This window comes from Rhinolophus hipposideros (assembly GCF_964194185.1).
Source record: "Rhinolophus hipposideros genome assembly, chromosome: 13".
NCBI classification, from domain to species: Eukaryota; Metazoa; Chordata; class Mammalia; order Chiroptera; family Rhinolophidae; genus Rhinolophus; species Rhinolophus hipposideros.
In genome coordinates, this window is record NC_138059.1 from 49,447,000 (window position 1) to 49,462,288 (window position 15,289).

Sequence of the window (15,289 nt, forward strand, 5' to 3'; positions counted from 1 at the left end):
ACATGGAAATATGTGACTTAAATGACAGAGAATTCAAGATTGCAGTTCTGAAAAATCACAATGAGATGCAAGAAAACACAGAAAGGCAGTTTAATGAACTCAGAAACACAGTCAAAGAAGAAAATGAACATTTTACCAAAGAGATAGAAATTTTAAAAAAAGAACCAAATAGAATTTCTGGAAATTAAGAACTCAATAAAAGAAATGAAGAATGAAATAGCCAGCTTAGGTAATGGAAATGACAAGATGGAGGAAAAAATCAGTGAAATCGAAAACAGAAATCTGGAAATGACACAGATGGAAGAAGAGAGAGACTTGAGCGTTAAAAGAAATGAAAGAACTCTACAAGAACTTTGTGACTTCATCAGAAAGAACAACATAAGAAAAATGGGCATGCCAGAAGGAGAAGAAAGGGAGAAGGGAACAGAGAGTATTTTCAAACATAGTCAACGAGAACTTCCTAAAGTTGTGGAAAAAACTGGGTCCTTGAATTCAAGAAGCAAATAGAACACCTTATTACCTCAACCCCAGCAGGCCTTCTCCAAGGGACATTGTATTGAAGCTGTTAAAAATTCATGACAAAGAAAGAAACCTCAATGAAGCCAGAAAAGAAGAAAGTAACCTACAAAGAAAAGTCCATTAGATTATCATCAGATTTTTCAGCAGAAACTCTACAGGTCAGAATGGAGTGGAATCAAATATTCAAACAATTGAAAGAGAGAAATTATGAGTCAAGAATAATATATCCAGCAAAGATATTCTTTAGATATGAAGGAGGGACAAATACAGACATACAAAAGTAGAGGGAATTGTCTAACACACAACCTGCACTACAAGAAATACTGAAGGAGCCTATTCGACCTGAAGCAGAAAAGCAAAGGACTACAAAACCATGAGTAGTATTATGAACAGACAGACAGAAGCAGGAAATGGCAACCCATAGACCAAATAGGACACTATATATTTAAACATAACATACAGGGTAAAGGGGGGGAAAAACACTTAAAAAAAAAAAGAGGAAAAAGCAATATTAAAAAAAAAAGAACAATACTGGAGGTATCACACTCCCTGATTTTTGCTTGTACTACAGGGCTACAATAATCAAAACAGCTTGGTATTGGCGGAAAAACAGACACATAGACCAATGGAATAGAATTGAGAACCCAGAAATAAAACCACATAAATATGGACAGATAATTTTTGACAAAGAAGTTAAAAGCATACAATGGAGGAAAGACTGTCTCTTCAATAAATGGTGCTGGCAGAATTGGATAGCTACGTGCAAAAAAATAAAACTGGACTGCTATCTGTCACCATGTACCAAAATTAATTCAAAATGGATTGATGACTTAAGCATAAGACCTGACACAATAAACTGCATTGAAGAAAACGTAGGTACTAAACTTATGGACCTTGGGTTCAAAGAGCATTTTATGAATTTGACTCCAAAGGCAATGGAAGTAAAAACTAAAATAAACGAATAGGATTATATGAAACTGAAAAGCTTCTGCATAGCAAAAGAAACTATTGACAAAATAATGAGGCAACCAACTGAATGGGAGAAGATTTTTGCAAACAGTGCCTCTGATAAGGGTCTAAATCCAAAATATACAAGGAACTCATGAAACTCAACAACAAAAAAACAAACAACCCAATTGAAAAATGGACAGAGGACCTGAAGAGACATTTCTCCAAAGAGGATATACAAATGGCAAATAGACATATGAAAAAATGCTCAACATCGCTAATCATCAGAGAAATGCAAATGAAAACCACAATGAGATATCACCTCACCCCAGTCAGAATGGCTATCATCAACAAGACAAATAGCAACAAGTGTTGGAGAGGCTGTGGAGAAAAAGGAACCCTTATACACTGTTGGTGGGAATGCAGACTGGTGCAGCCGCTATGGAAGGCAGTGTGGAGGTTCCTCAAAAAATTACGAATAGAATTACCATATGACCCAGCAATACCTCTCCTGGGTATCTACCCAAAAAATCTGAAAACACTTATCCATAAAGACATGTGTACTCCAATGTTCATTGCAGCTTTGTTTACGGTGGCCAAAACATGGAAACAACCAAAATGTCCTTCCATAGATGAATGGATAAAGAAGTTGTGGTATATATACACAATGGAATACTATTCGGCGTTAAGGAAAGATGATATAGGAGCATTTGTGACAACATGGATGGATCTTGAGAGTATAATGCTAAGTGAAATCAGTCAGACAGAAAAAGCAAAGAACCCTATGATTTCACTGATATGTGGTATATAAACCAAAAACAACAAAGGAACAAGACAAACAAATGAGAAAGAAAAACTCATAGACACAGACAATAATTTAGTGGTTACCAGAGGGTAAGGGGGTGGGGGGTTGGGTGATGAGGGTAAGGGGGATCAAATATATGGTGATGGAAGGAGAATTGACTCTGGGTGGTGAACACACAATGGGATTTATAGATGATGTAATACAGAATTGTACACCTGAAATCTATGTAAATTTACTACCAATTGTCACCCCAATAAATTTAAGAAAAAAAAAGAAAAAAAAAGAGGAAAAAGACAACTTGCTACTGCAGCACAGAAATCTACTCACAGCATAAATGTTGTGACAACAAAAGCATAAAAGTGGAGAGAGTAAAGTTCTGAACCAGCACAAGGAAATGGAGAAGAGAAGAATGCTGGAGAAAATGGAATAACCTAAATATGAAACTTTCTTTTACATAAACTTAATGGTAACCACTCAAAAAAAAAAAAATCCAGTACTGAAATATATACCATAAAAGAAGAATTAACAGAGGGGGAAATCATAGAATACCACCACACTGAAATAACAGACAGCAACAAAAAGGCAAAATAACAATGGACACACTGACCTACCACAAAACTAGAGATAGAATGATAGGAAATCCTCATATATCAATAATCACCCTAAATGTAAATGGACTGAACTCACCATAAAATGGCACAAAGTAGCAGATGGATCAAAAAACTAAACCCAACCCTATGCTGCCTGCAACAGACATATCTCAGCTACAAGGACAAATATAGACTGAAAGTGAAAGGGTGGAAACTGACACTCCAAGCATACGGTATTCAGAGAAAATCAGGTGTAGTCATACTGATATCAGTATCTGATATCAGACCTCAGGATAAAAATGGTAACAAAACAAAGATGGACATTTCATAATGATAAAGGGAATTATACAACAAGAAGACATAACAGTCATCAATATTTATGCCCCTAATCAGGGGGCACTGAAATATACCAAGCAACTACTAACAGAGCTAAAGGGAGAAATTGACCAAAACACAATTATAGTAGGAGACTTAAATACATCATTCATAGCTATGGATAGATCATCCAAACAGAAAAAAATAAAGAAATATCTGCCCTAAATGACACATTAGATTAAACGAACATCATTGACATTTATAGAGCACATCATCCTAGAACATCAGACTATACATTCTTTTCTAGTGTACATGGAACATTCTCAAGGCTAGACGATACATTGGGACATAAGAGGATTGGAATCATCCCAAACATATTCTCTGATCACAAGGCTATCAAATTGGATATCAACTGCAAAAAGAAAGCAGGAAAAAACACAAATACATGGAGATTAAACAACATGCTTTTAAAGAACTACTTGGTCAAAGAAGAAATAAGATACATAGAAACAAATGAGAATGAAAATACATCCTACCAAATTTTTGAGATGCAGCAAAAATAGTTTTAAGAAGGAAATTTATATCATTAAATGACAAAAATCATATGATTATATCAATAGATGCATAAAAAGTATTTGACAAGATACAACATCCATTTATGCTTAAAACACTTAGTAAAATGCATGTAGAAGGAATGTGAAATACCTTAGCGTAATAAAGGCAATATATGACAAATCCTCAGCTAATATCATAATTAACAGTGAAAAACTGAAGCAGTCTGCTCTACATTCAGGAACGCAAAGGACTGTTCCCTATTCCCTCTGCTTTTCAGCATAGTATTGGAAGTCCTAGCCAGAGAAACCAGTCAAGAGAAACTAATAAAAGGCATCCAAATTGGGAATGAAGAAGTTAAATTGTCACTTTTTGCAGATGACATGATGCTTTCTATAGAAAACCCTAAAGACTCCACCAAAAAACTATTAGAAACAATAAATGCATACAGTAAAGTTGCCAACTACAAAATTAACGTAAAAAAGTCCACAGCATTCCTATATACTAACAATGAAACCTCAGAAAAATAAATAAATACATAAAAAAAACCCAACAATTCCTTTTTCAGTTGCAACAAAAAGAAAAAAAAAAATACCTAGGAATGACCTTTACCAAGGATGTGAAAGACCTGTACACTGAAAACTATAAGACATTTTCAAAAGAAATCGAAGAAGACACAAAGAAATAGAGAGACATTCTGTGTTCATGGATTGGAAAAATCAACATAGTTAAAATGACCATATTTCCCAAAGCAATATACAGATTTAATCAATCCCCATCAAAATACAATGGCATTTTTTAAAGAAATAGAACAAAAAATCATCAGATTTGTATGGAACCACAAAAGGCCCCAAATAGCCAAAGGAATCCTTAGAAAAAAAGAACAATGTTGGAGGTATCACACTCCATCTTCAGCTTGTACTACAGTGTAACAAAAAGTGAAACAGTATGGTATTGGCAGAAAAACAGACACCCACAGATCAATGGAATTGAATTGAGAACCTAGAAATAGACCCACATAAATATATATCGACAGATAATTTTTGACAAAGAAGCCAAAAACATAAAATGGAGAAAAGACAGCCTCTTCAAATGGTGCTGGGAGAATTGTAAAGTCATGTGCAAAAGAATGAAACTAGACTGCTATCTGTCACTGTGTACCAAAATTAACTCAAAATGGATCAAAGACCTCAACATAAGACCTGAAACAATAGACTGCATAGAAGAAAACACAGGTACTAAATTTATGGACCTTGGGTTCAAAGAAGATTTTATGAATTTGACTTAAAAAGCAAGGGAAGTAAAAGCTGAAATAAATGAATGGGACTATATCAAACTAAGAAGCTTCTGCCCAGCAAAAGCAACCATCGACCAAATAAAGAGGCAACCAACCAAATAGGAGAAAATTTTTGCAAACAACGCCTCCGATAAGGGGCTAATATTCAAAATATATAAAAAACTCATACAACTCAAGGACAAAAAAACAAAGAATCCAAGTAAAATATGGGCAGAAGACCTGAAGCGACATTTCTCCAAAGAGGACATACAAATGGATGATAGACATGAAAAAATGCTCAACATCACTAATGATCGAAGAAATGTCAATAAAAGCCTCAATGAGATATCACCTTACACAAGTCAGAATGGCTATCATCAACAAGACAAATAATAACAAATGTTGGAGACACTGTGGAGAAAAAGGAACACTCATATACTGTTGGTGGGAATTCAGATTTGTGTAGCCACTATGGAAGGCAGTGTGGAGGTTCCTCAAAAAATTAAGAATAGAATTACCATACGACTCAGTAATCCCTTTCCTTGGTATTTACCCATAAAATCTGAAAACATTCATATGTGCTCTTATGCTCATTGCAGCTTTATTTACGGTGGCCAAGACATGGAAAGAACCCAAGAGTCCTTTGATAGATTAGTGCATAAAGAAGTTGTGGTATATATACACAATGGAATACTTGCTATCTGCTATAAGAAAAGATGAAATAGTGCCTGTGGGGACAGAGCCCAGAAAGCAGTTTCCAGGCTCTCGGCCGCATGTGGAGAGGTGCTGGCTCAGATAGTGGATGGCCGTCAGCTGTGGCTGGTTGGCCATCAGCTGTAGCCATTAAGCCATTGGCCACTGATATAACTGCAGCAGCTACGGAGGGGAGCCGAGGAGAGTGAAGGAGGAGACTGAAGGAGAGTGAAGGAGAGTCGAGGAGAGTTGTTCAGTTGGCAGCAAAGCGGACAGCAGGTCGCACGTCGTGTAAACCTAGCCTCCAGTGAGACCATAGTGGTATGACTTCCCTACCGTGGGTGTTCCTTTTTGGCCTCACCATGTCCTGCGTTCTTATGTGGAGAGCGGGAGCAGAGACCCCGCCGCACAGCACGACAGTGCCATTTGCGACAACATATATGGACCTTGATATTATAATGGTAAGCAAAATAAGTCAGACAGAAAAAGTCAATAACCATATAATTTCACTGATAAGTGGTATGTAAAACTGAATGCAAAAAGGAACAAGACAAACATAGACACAGACAATAGTTTAGTGGTTACCAGAAGGTAGGAGGGGCATAGGGTGGTAGATGAGGGTAAAGGGGATCAAACATATGGTGATGGAAAGAGAACTACTCTGGGTGTGACTACACAATGTGATATATAGATGTTGTATTACAAAGTTGTACACCTGAAATCAGTATAACTTTACTAACAATTGTTACCCCAATAGACTTTAATTTAAAAAAATGTGGTGAAAACACACAAGTAACATAGGTGTTGTCAATAATTAATCATTATTTTTCTTTAATCTGAGTTCAATTGACTTGTGTGAAGATACAGATATACCCACAGCAATTTGGAATCAGGGAGTGGGCCCTATATTTTATAGCTCACTAGATTCAGGTGTATTTGCTGCTAGTGCTACTGCTTCTTACATCAAAGGCACTCACTATTCTGTAGATGTGAACTGAACCAAGAGCTGTGACGACTTGCCAATTGGCAAAAAATCCTGTATACTTGGGGTAAAAAATAAACCAGGCCTACTTGTTGACAGAACCAAATCCTTCAGAACTAGATGAGGACTCAGATGTACTCTACCCCGCAGAACCCCTCTGGGACAATGCTTTTCACGAGATCATAATAATGTTGTCTATATAGTAGCTTGAGAAAGATCACAGGAAAAATCATTATCAATTTTTATTTCCTACCATACACCAAATGTACAGCACTGAACACAGTTTTGTTGCTTTGATGTAAGAAATATTAATTGTTTGAAGAAACATTATACAAACTACTTGAAATTAAAAAAAAATGCATACATCATTTCCCTTTAGTTGTTTACAAAAGACCCAATTTACAGTATCAATCATTAACATAGTTGAAAGGAAAAAAATTCAGTGCACATTATAAAACACATCAAGTACAAAGGAGGCAAATAAATACAAACGTACTTCACAAACATCCTGCTCAAACTATGCAAACACAAATAAATTAACCCGAAGTCATTGTAAATTATAGTAATAAATACATAGGTTGGTAAGAGATTTCTTTTAAATTAAATAAAATATATAACAAACTTGTTAAAATATTTAGCAAATTAAACTTTTATCTTTGTAATAAGTGAACTAATTTGTACGCATCTCTCAAGTACTGTATAGCAAAATGTTTGCAAGGACATAACTTTAATAGAAAATTTTGTTTGGTGTCCCATTTATAATAGACAGCACATATGGTAGCTCCTTTTCTTTTTAAATTGATTTTTAAATAAACACCTTTCCTACCTAAGAACAGACATCTCATTTTCACTAAACTAAGATTTAAGGGCTCAAATGAACCCCAAATCAAAGATAAGCCCCACTTACTACATAACAATGGCCACAGTTGCATGGAAGTGGAATTACTGTTGATATTACTTTTCATTGTGCAGATAACAGTAATAATGGGAATAATATATCAAGCCTGTAAGTGCCATCACATTCAATCTACGTATCTATGATGCTAATAAAAAATAAACACTTTTGTTATAGAACAGAAAATTAAGCCCACAATAAATTCAAGTGTCCATTTACACGGAGGCACATTGCACACGAGGTGTGTGTGCACACCAAAAAGGCAGTTTAGCTGGTTGTCTATACCTTTTTCTTAAAAAAAATAAATATAAAAAAACTTTTGAAACAATGCTTAATTACTCTACAATCCCTGAAATAGACATTGGCTTTACTATAGCAACTACTAAACTCTGATCCATCCAGAAATTCAAGATTTCAGGCTCAATTTTATTAGTGTGAGTGTATTTGAGTGTGTGTATGTGGGTGTATGCCTGTGTGGGTGAGTGTATACTTTGTAGCACTTGTAATTTTACAGAAAGATTTTGATCAAATTGAAAGTTGTCTTGTTGCCTAAAGAGGGTGAGACCATATCACCAGTGTTCAGATCAGAGTAACGTTTTTTCACGTGTTACTATATTTTCCATTCCTTTCCAGTCAACCCAGTAAGATAAATGCTATTTCAGGGGATATGGTATTTACAAAATTTTCCATTTGGATGTGTTTGTATTTGCTAAGTACAAATCTACATCAATATTGTCACTTGTATATTGTACCAACATATGGTAGGAAAACCTGGCTGGTCACATCAAGTCCTGTTTCTTGTCTTGGAATAAGAGTTGCCAACTATCTGATATGACTTGAAAAACAAACAGACAAATCTGCATCACTATAAAAGCTTATGTTTCTTTAAACTATCTCAAATAAATAATTCACATTAGCTGAAACCGTACAGCCAAGTTGAATATTTTACTGATTGCTATATTTAATTATTGCTACCCAATTCTGAACAGGCTTTTTCAGTATACTGTGCTTCTGTGAGAGCTTATCGGCCACTAGTGGGCGCCATTTATCTTCTTCTTCCATGAATCTTACCTTACCACAAGCCCACTTAGAAATACAAAAGCCAGTGAAGGGGTGGCGGGGGGAGGGAAGGAGTGTGCAATAAAATCAAACTGGAGCATAGTGCAGTCCTTAGACAAAGATTTCCTTCATACTTTTTTGTTTTCTCATTTAAACCTAGAAAGATATGTGATTTGAGAATAGCATTTCTATTTAAATTCTATTGGAAAATAAACCAACATACTTGTAAAAATATGACAGACTTCAAAATGCAGTTAAAAGATAAAAAATTCTTTGATTAGAAATAAATAAAATATAAAAATGTTACATTAATTTACATATACTTTACAAACAAAAAAATTCAAAAGAGTGCAATGAAGAAATAAAAGAAAAACATATGAAAATAAATAAGATCTAATATTTGACAGCATTGCTTTTAATCCAGAGTCTATCATAGCTTTTCTTTTCTTTTTATGTCAGCTGGGGGAATAAATTAGTGCAATGTTGCAATTGTAAATACGGTATGGCAACCTATGTGCCTTAGTAGTGCAGGAGCCAGAGCCCCTAGCAGATCCATCGGTATTACTGCTGTTGGTGATTTCTGTTGCTTGGCAGTGCTGCGGTCCTACACGTGGATGCCCTTCACTGCCTGTTTGATACTTTCTAGCAGAGCTTTGCATTCCGGGGAATAGTCCCGTTCCAGATTGCTGTACATGTCTGTGAGTGTATTTACGTAAGCTTCAAAATTCTGCTCACTGATAGGCCCCTAAATGAAGACAAAACAACATTAAACCAATCACAGGGATTCAAATTGAGGCAAAAAGAGGACCAAATAACATGGAAGCGTGTCTGTGACTCTGGAGTCTGGAAAGGAAGGTAAGGATACATATGGCTGCTGGAGTTTGGGGAGATGGAGAAAGACTGAGTGTGCATTGGGATGCATCTGTTCATTCTTTACTCAATTAATGGTATTAATGTGATTGTACATATTTTGTGGTCAGGTGGAGCCACTAAAGTAGATGTCTGGCTGCTGAGTTGGACCCCTCAGAGTGCACTTCTTGGCTTAAAAGGCAGTCTCAGCTTCAACTGCATAAGCTCAGCATAAAACAGACTTCCTGTTTGCAGATTGTGAATGTCAGTGAGGCTGGGGAGGAAGGCTTGCTTGTACCAGATGCTTCCTTTCACAGCACTGGGTTGAATTAAGGAATTTAAGATTTGAGTGAGCTGCTTGCTAACTAGTTGTCTGGTGGAAAATTTCCTCTTTCATCCTCAGACACTTCTTTGTCCTATTTTCCCTTGCAGTATCATTGTAATATACTTTTTTTTATTTCTCTTTCTAGGTAGAATGTGAAATTCACAGAGTCACAGTCTGCTCATCCTTTATTTATTTATTTTTTTCAGGTATTTTGCTATTTTCTATGCCTAATGTGGTGCTTCAAAGAGAATAGACACTAGATGTGTAGAAATTTCATGCTGTATGAAAGGAAATGAATGACACAAAGGAATGCTACCCAACCATTCTTTCGTGCATTTTCCCATCTTTTTGAAAAAAAATTGACATTTGGCTTACTTCACAAGATGCTTGGAAGAAAGGACTTTTAAAAGGTCTAAATACTATAAAGTATATTATTGTTATTGTTATTTAGAAGGTAGGCTTTCTAAATTTGAAGAATATTCTGTTGTGTTCGGCAAAGTACTGATCAAAATTATTAGTGTTGTCTAACTGTGGTTTTCTGTCCCTTTTAGCTTCTGTCTTTGTGGTGCACATGTTTCTTGGAGAGTCACATCTGAGTGTCAGAGTGAATAAAGGCCATACTGAAAGCCAGGCCCACCTGACTTGTGCTAGCTTTGGAACCTTGATCAAATTATGTAAATTCTCGGAGCCCCTATTTTCTCAACTATAGAATGAGAAGCCAATGCTCAGTCCTTGGTGCTTTTGTGAATTTAGTCCTTGGTGCATTTAGTGTGGTGAGCCCTAAAAGTCATCACTAGAAAGCCTTATATGGTGGCTATACAAAGTACTAGTTATCTTGTGTGGTAATGATTATTTTTATGGTATTGGTTAAGGAAAAAATATTAAGGAACACAAATTTGAAGTATAAGTTAGACAAATGTTAACAAATAATATTATAATACTGCCAATAATTATTTTAAAACTGCTACAAAGTAATAATTTATTTTTGTTTGTGTTCTTTATTACATTATTCAATTATTTTAATTATTGATTTTTTTTTTTTAATCATCAAGAGACATATTTGGAATTGGTTAAGATGACAGCTCCATGCTGGGAAGTTGGGAAAATTGAGGGATTTATTGTTTTTAGGAAACCAATCATATTTCTTTATTAATTGCTGCTTCTAATATACTCTAATATGCTCCATGCTCTATGCTTCTAATATATTAATATACTCTAAATATAAAATTTGAAGCTTTAGAAAACTTGTTCTAAAAATACATGTAATGAGTAAATTAAAGGCATTCAACAATGCAGCCTCTCTCTCAAATGTTTATTACATTTATGAAAATGTAAAGCAAACTAATTTTCTATTAGTTTTAAATAGTTGTTATACTTCAAATATATGTTTAGATTTTGGAAAAGGGATCCCTTACTCACTTTGGTGCTTTTTATTCTATATTAAGGAAATTTAAGTATGTTCTGCATACTTAGTATAAAGAAAGCACCAAATTATTATTTTTTTCTACACTTCTTGAGTTGGGTGAATGACACAAATGGCTGGGTCTCAGATTTTATAAGCTTTCTATTTGAAAACAAATTTTTAGCCAGAAAGTTTTGGCCTCTGATATTCATATTACATTTTGAAACAAGTTTCAAGTAAACTCTCATCTTTAAATGACTCCTTCAATATCAAAAACCCTTGACCTTAATGTAACGTAAATGTATGTATCTATCACATTCCCAATGAGGGAGGTTATTGCAAGTCATACATGAAGAAGCATGATGCCTCTGTGACTGCTGACAGGCTTTCTCAAAGCTAGGTAGCTCTGTCTGGCAGCCCTGCTGGACACGGACACTGCAAACACTTGGAATGGAGCAGCCACATTCTGGCCTCAGACTTACCATTTGTGGGAGCTGGATGTCGGCAAGGCTTGAAATGAGAGCTTGACTTAAACCTGCCAGCTCCTTGAGCAGGCTTTCATTGTTCTGTTCTATAAGTTTATTCTCTTCCTCTATGGTCTTTAAGTTGCTCTCCATAGATGTGATCTGAAATGGAAATAACTTGAGAATATGAGAAGTAGAGTTTGGAAAGAGTACAAAAGCATTTTCTCTGAAGGAAAATGCATCAGCTGAATTTAAATGCATATGCTGTAACTTCTCTTCACAGAAGTGCAACCCCAGAAGACTGCTCTTAAATTTTGCAATCACATTCCCAAATTTATATCTTTAGCCAAAACTTCTCCCATGAATTATAGATCCCACCCCATCTCCACATAGATATCTTAAGCTCACTATGTTTAAGAGCAAACTTTTCCTATTTCCCCCAAACCTGCTCTGTATACAGGTTTCTTCCTAGGTGGTGGCAACCTCAATGTTGCTCAAGTTTCGAGGTAACCCTGAGGGCTCTCTTACTCTCACACTTCAAATTCACTGGGCTCCTCTTTCAAAATATACAGGATGGGATTACTGTCTCCACCTGCACTGCTGTCCCCTAAACCTAGCCACCAGACTGACTGACAGCCTTCTCATGGGTGGCCTTGCCTGTGACTTTGACCCTCTGCAATCTATTCCTGGCCTATGTTCAACACAGGTATCACTACAAGTCTCTTAAAATGTAAGTCAGATGCAGGTCAAATACGATCACGTTAACTCTTGGCTCAAAACCCCTCAATGGTTCTGACTTCATTCAGAATAAAAACCAAGGTCTTTAAAATAGTCTAAGACACTCCATGTACTATCTCTGGGACTCATCTCCTTTGATTCTCCCTACATCACTCACCTGAAGCGACACTTACTCTATTTCTCAAAACTCTGGGCCTTCTCAAGATGTAGGGTTCTTGCACTTGCTATTTTTATTCTTTGAAACACTCTTCCCATACCTGTTTGGCAAACTCCCTCAGTTCCCAAAGTCTTTGCCAAAATGTTTTCTTTTTCCTGAGGGTTAGCCTGGCTATCTTCTTTTACATTGAAATCTGGCTGCATCTCTCTGCCTCCTTCACTCACACAACACAATTTATCACTTATTGATATGATTTATTTTTGTTACTGTCTGCCTCTCCCTTCTAGATTGAAAGTTCCATGTGGGCAGAGGCCTTTGCTTTCTTTACTAATAGCTGTAAAGCGGAGTTCCTACAATTTGTAAACCAAGGCATTAAGCTCTTTTTGTAGACCTGATCGCTATCAATGGAAGTTTATGACATTGGTCATGCTGTATAAGGAAACCAAACCTGTGTTTCAGATGGACTAAAATTTTCAGTCTTAAGCTGATGTGAATGAGGACTACTGAGAGTCAGTAACCACAGTGGTCTAAAAATACTACATTTCAGGAAAGAAGAGAAGGGAGTAAGATACTTCAGCCTATATTTGTCTCATTGTTCTTTTCTTTCTGATTTGTTGCAATAGAGTTATCAGTAGTATTTTAAAAAATCCTGGACCGACCTTTTAATTTCCACTTGGATAAATTTAATCAGAAATGGGGAAGGAGAATGAAGAATTGAGAAACTGCTTGGATTTTTGGTAAAGAATCTGTTCAGGAAAATCTCTGTTCAGGAAAGATCTGTTTCTAACAAAAACTGACATATTCAGATATGTTATAGAAAAAAAATAAATTTAAAAAGTTGTTCTGTTTTACTTGGCGGTACATATATATAATGGAATATTTCTTGGCCATAAGAAAAGATGAAATGCTGTCTTTTGTGACAACATGGATGGATCTTGAGATTATCATGCTAAGTAAAATAAGAGAGAAAAAGTCGAGAACCGTATGATTTCACTTATATGTGTGATATAAAACTGAAAGCAACAAATGAATAGAAAAACAAACAAAAACTCATAGACACAGACAATAGGTTAGTGGTTACCAGAGGGTAAGGTGGGAGAGTGGAGAGAAGAGGGTAAAGGGGTTCAAATATATGTATGGTGATAGAAGGTGAACTGACTCAGGATATTGAACACACAATGCAATACATAGAAAATGTATTACAGAATTGTACACTTGAAACCCATATAATTTTACTAACTAATGTCAGTAATAAAATAATGTCAATAAATTTAATAAAAAAGTTGCTCTGTTTTACTTGAATTTTGAATAAAACTAAGTAATCTTATATCTCCTCATGACAACTTTTCTAAAGCACCACACACTCTACAAGATGATCTATCGGATGATCTGCTTTATTTGCTTATAGAGCCTTTGATGCACCCAAAGCAAACGCATGCAGATTTGTCTTCAGCTAGCAAATCAATATTCACATTTTTACAATAATTATGTAATCCAGACATGCTCAGTATATTTATTGGAAGACATCCGAGTACTTTTTTTCTTATCACAAGGTTAACAGTTCAGTATTTTGCCTCCACTAAAGATTATATTTACCACAAAAAGAACTTTGTTTTACCTGTGTCTGAAGTTTCATCATATCTGCTTCAATTTTAAGGTTGGATTCATTCAGTTCTTTTATTTCTTCATCCAAATGCCTAATTTCTTCATCACTCTCTATACCTAAAAGAGTCAGATTATCTTAATTCAAACTGAAAATATAAGACTATGACAAATCTGAGTCATTTTACATTTAATTTGTGGTTTGTGAAGTGAAAATTAGACTTTAATTTAAAATGTTGAATTTTTAACCCAAATCCATATCCAAGATTCTAAAATGGTGGGTAAAAGGAGTTGCATGATTTCAATCCTTTGTAAGAAAAAAGGGAATATAAAAGTACCACCATTTAATGTTTCTCCATTATGTTGTAGGTGTGCTGCAAGACGTTTGTTAATGTTTTCTCATTTAAACTTCACTACACCCTGTGGGACATATTCCAATATACATTTTTCACATATGAAGACACTGAGCCTTAGGCTAAGTGAGACCATGCTAATCACTGACAGAGGTGATATAACCCTGTCTTGAGTATGATACAGAGTATTAGGCAGAGCTGGGACTGAATTCCTAAATTCATGCATTCTCTTATATACAGTGCTGCAATGACAGTTAAGACATGAATTTTGTTTTAATTATACATTTGTTAACTGAGGAGGACTTTATGAACCATTATAGAGGCAGAGCTGGGGTGCTGGCAGGTGGGTCAGAGTCCAGGAATACACAATTTGGGTTCTCTACATGGACTTGGATAAGGAGCAAATGCAATCTAGGAGAAGAAAAATGGGCTATAGAGTTTGACGCTGGCTTTGACCCTTGTTCTTGAACCTGGGAAACTTCCTTCTTTGTGCTTTAGTGTCCTTGTCTGTAAAAGAGCATAAAATCTATGTTGTGCAAATCAATGAAATGAAATATAAAGTGCTTAACATAGAGTAGGCTCTCAATGAACAGGAGTTATTTTCCCATCACTATTTTGTAGAAGGAATATGAATACATTTTAAAGATTTTTAAAAGGTGGGAAAGGTAGTAAATATTAAGGATACCAGAAAGTTAAGGTAATCTCAATAGTCCACAATGATGACTCTAAACCATAGAGATGCCAGTTAAGTGGGATAAATGTAAA

At 35.5% G+C, this 15,289-nt stretch overlaps 1 protein-coding gene across 7 annotated transcripts in view; it reads right to left on the minus strand.

Moving 5' to 3' along the window:
* Nucleotides 1-6,897: 6,897 nt before the first annotated feature.
* The window catches only part of ST18 (ST18 C2H2C-type zinc finger transcription factor), a 141,478-nt gene continuing 133,086 nt past the window's right edge, over nt 6,898-15,289 (minus strand). For all 7 annotated transcript variants that reach the window (XM_081070192.1, XM_081070194.1, XM_081070197.1 and 4 more), the window contains 3 exons: nt 14,188-14,291; nt 11,693-11,836; nt 6,898-9,379 (listed from right to left, as the gene is read on the minus strand). In XM_081070192.1, the coding sequence (XP_080926318.1) occupies nt 9,239-9,379; nt 11,693-11,836; nt 14,188-14,291 (389 nt within the window). In that variant the 3' untranslated portion in view covers nt 6,898-9,238. The remainder of the gene's footprint in view (nt 9,380-11,692; nt 11,837-14,187; nt 14,292-15,289) is intronic.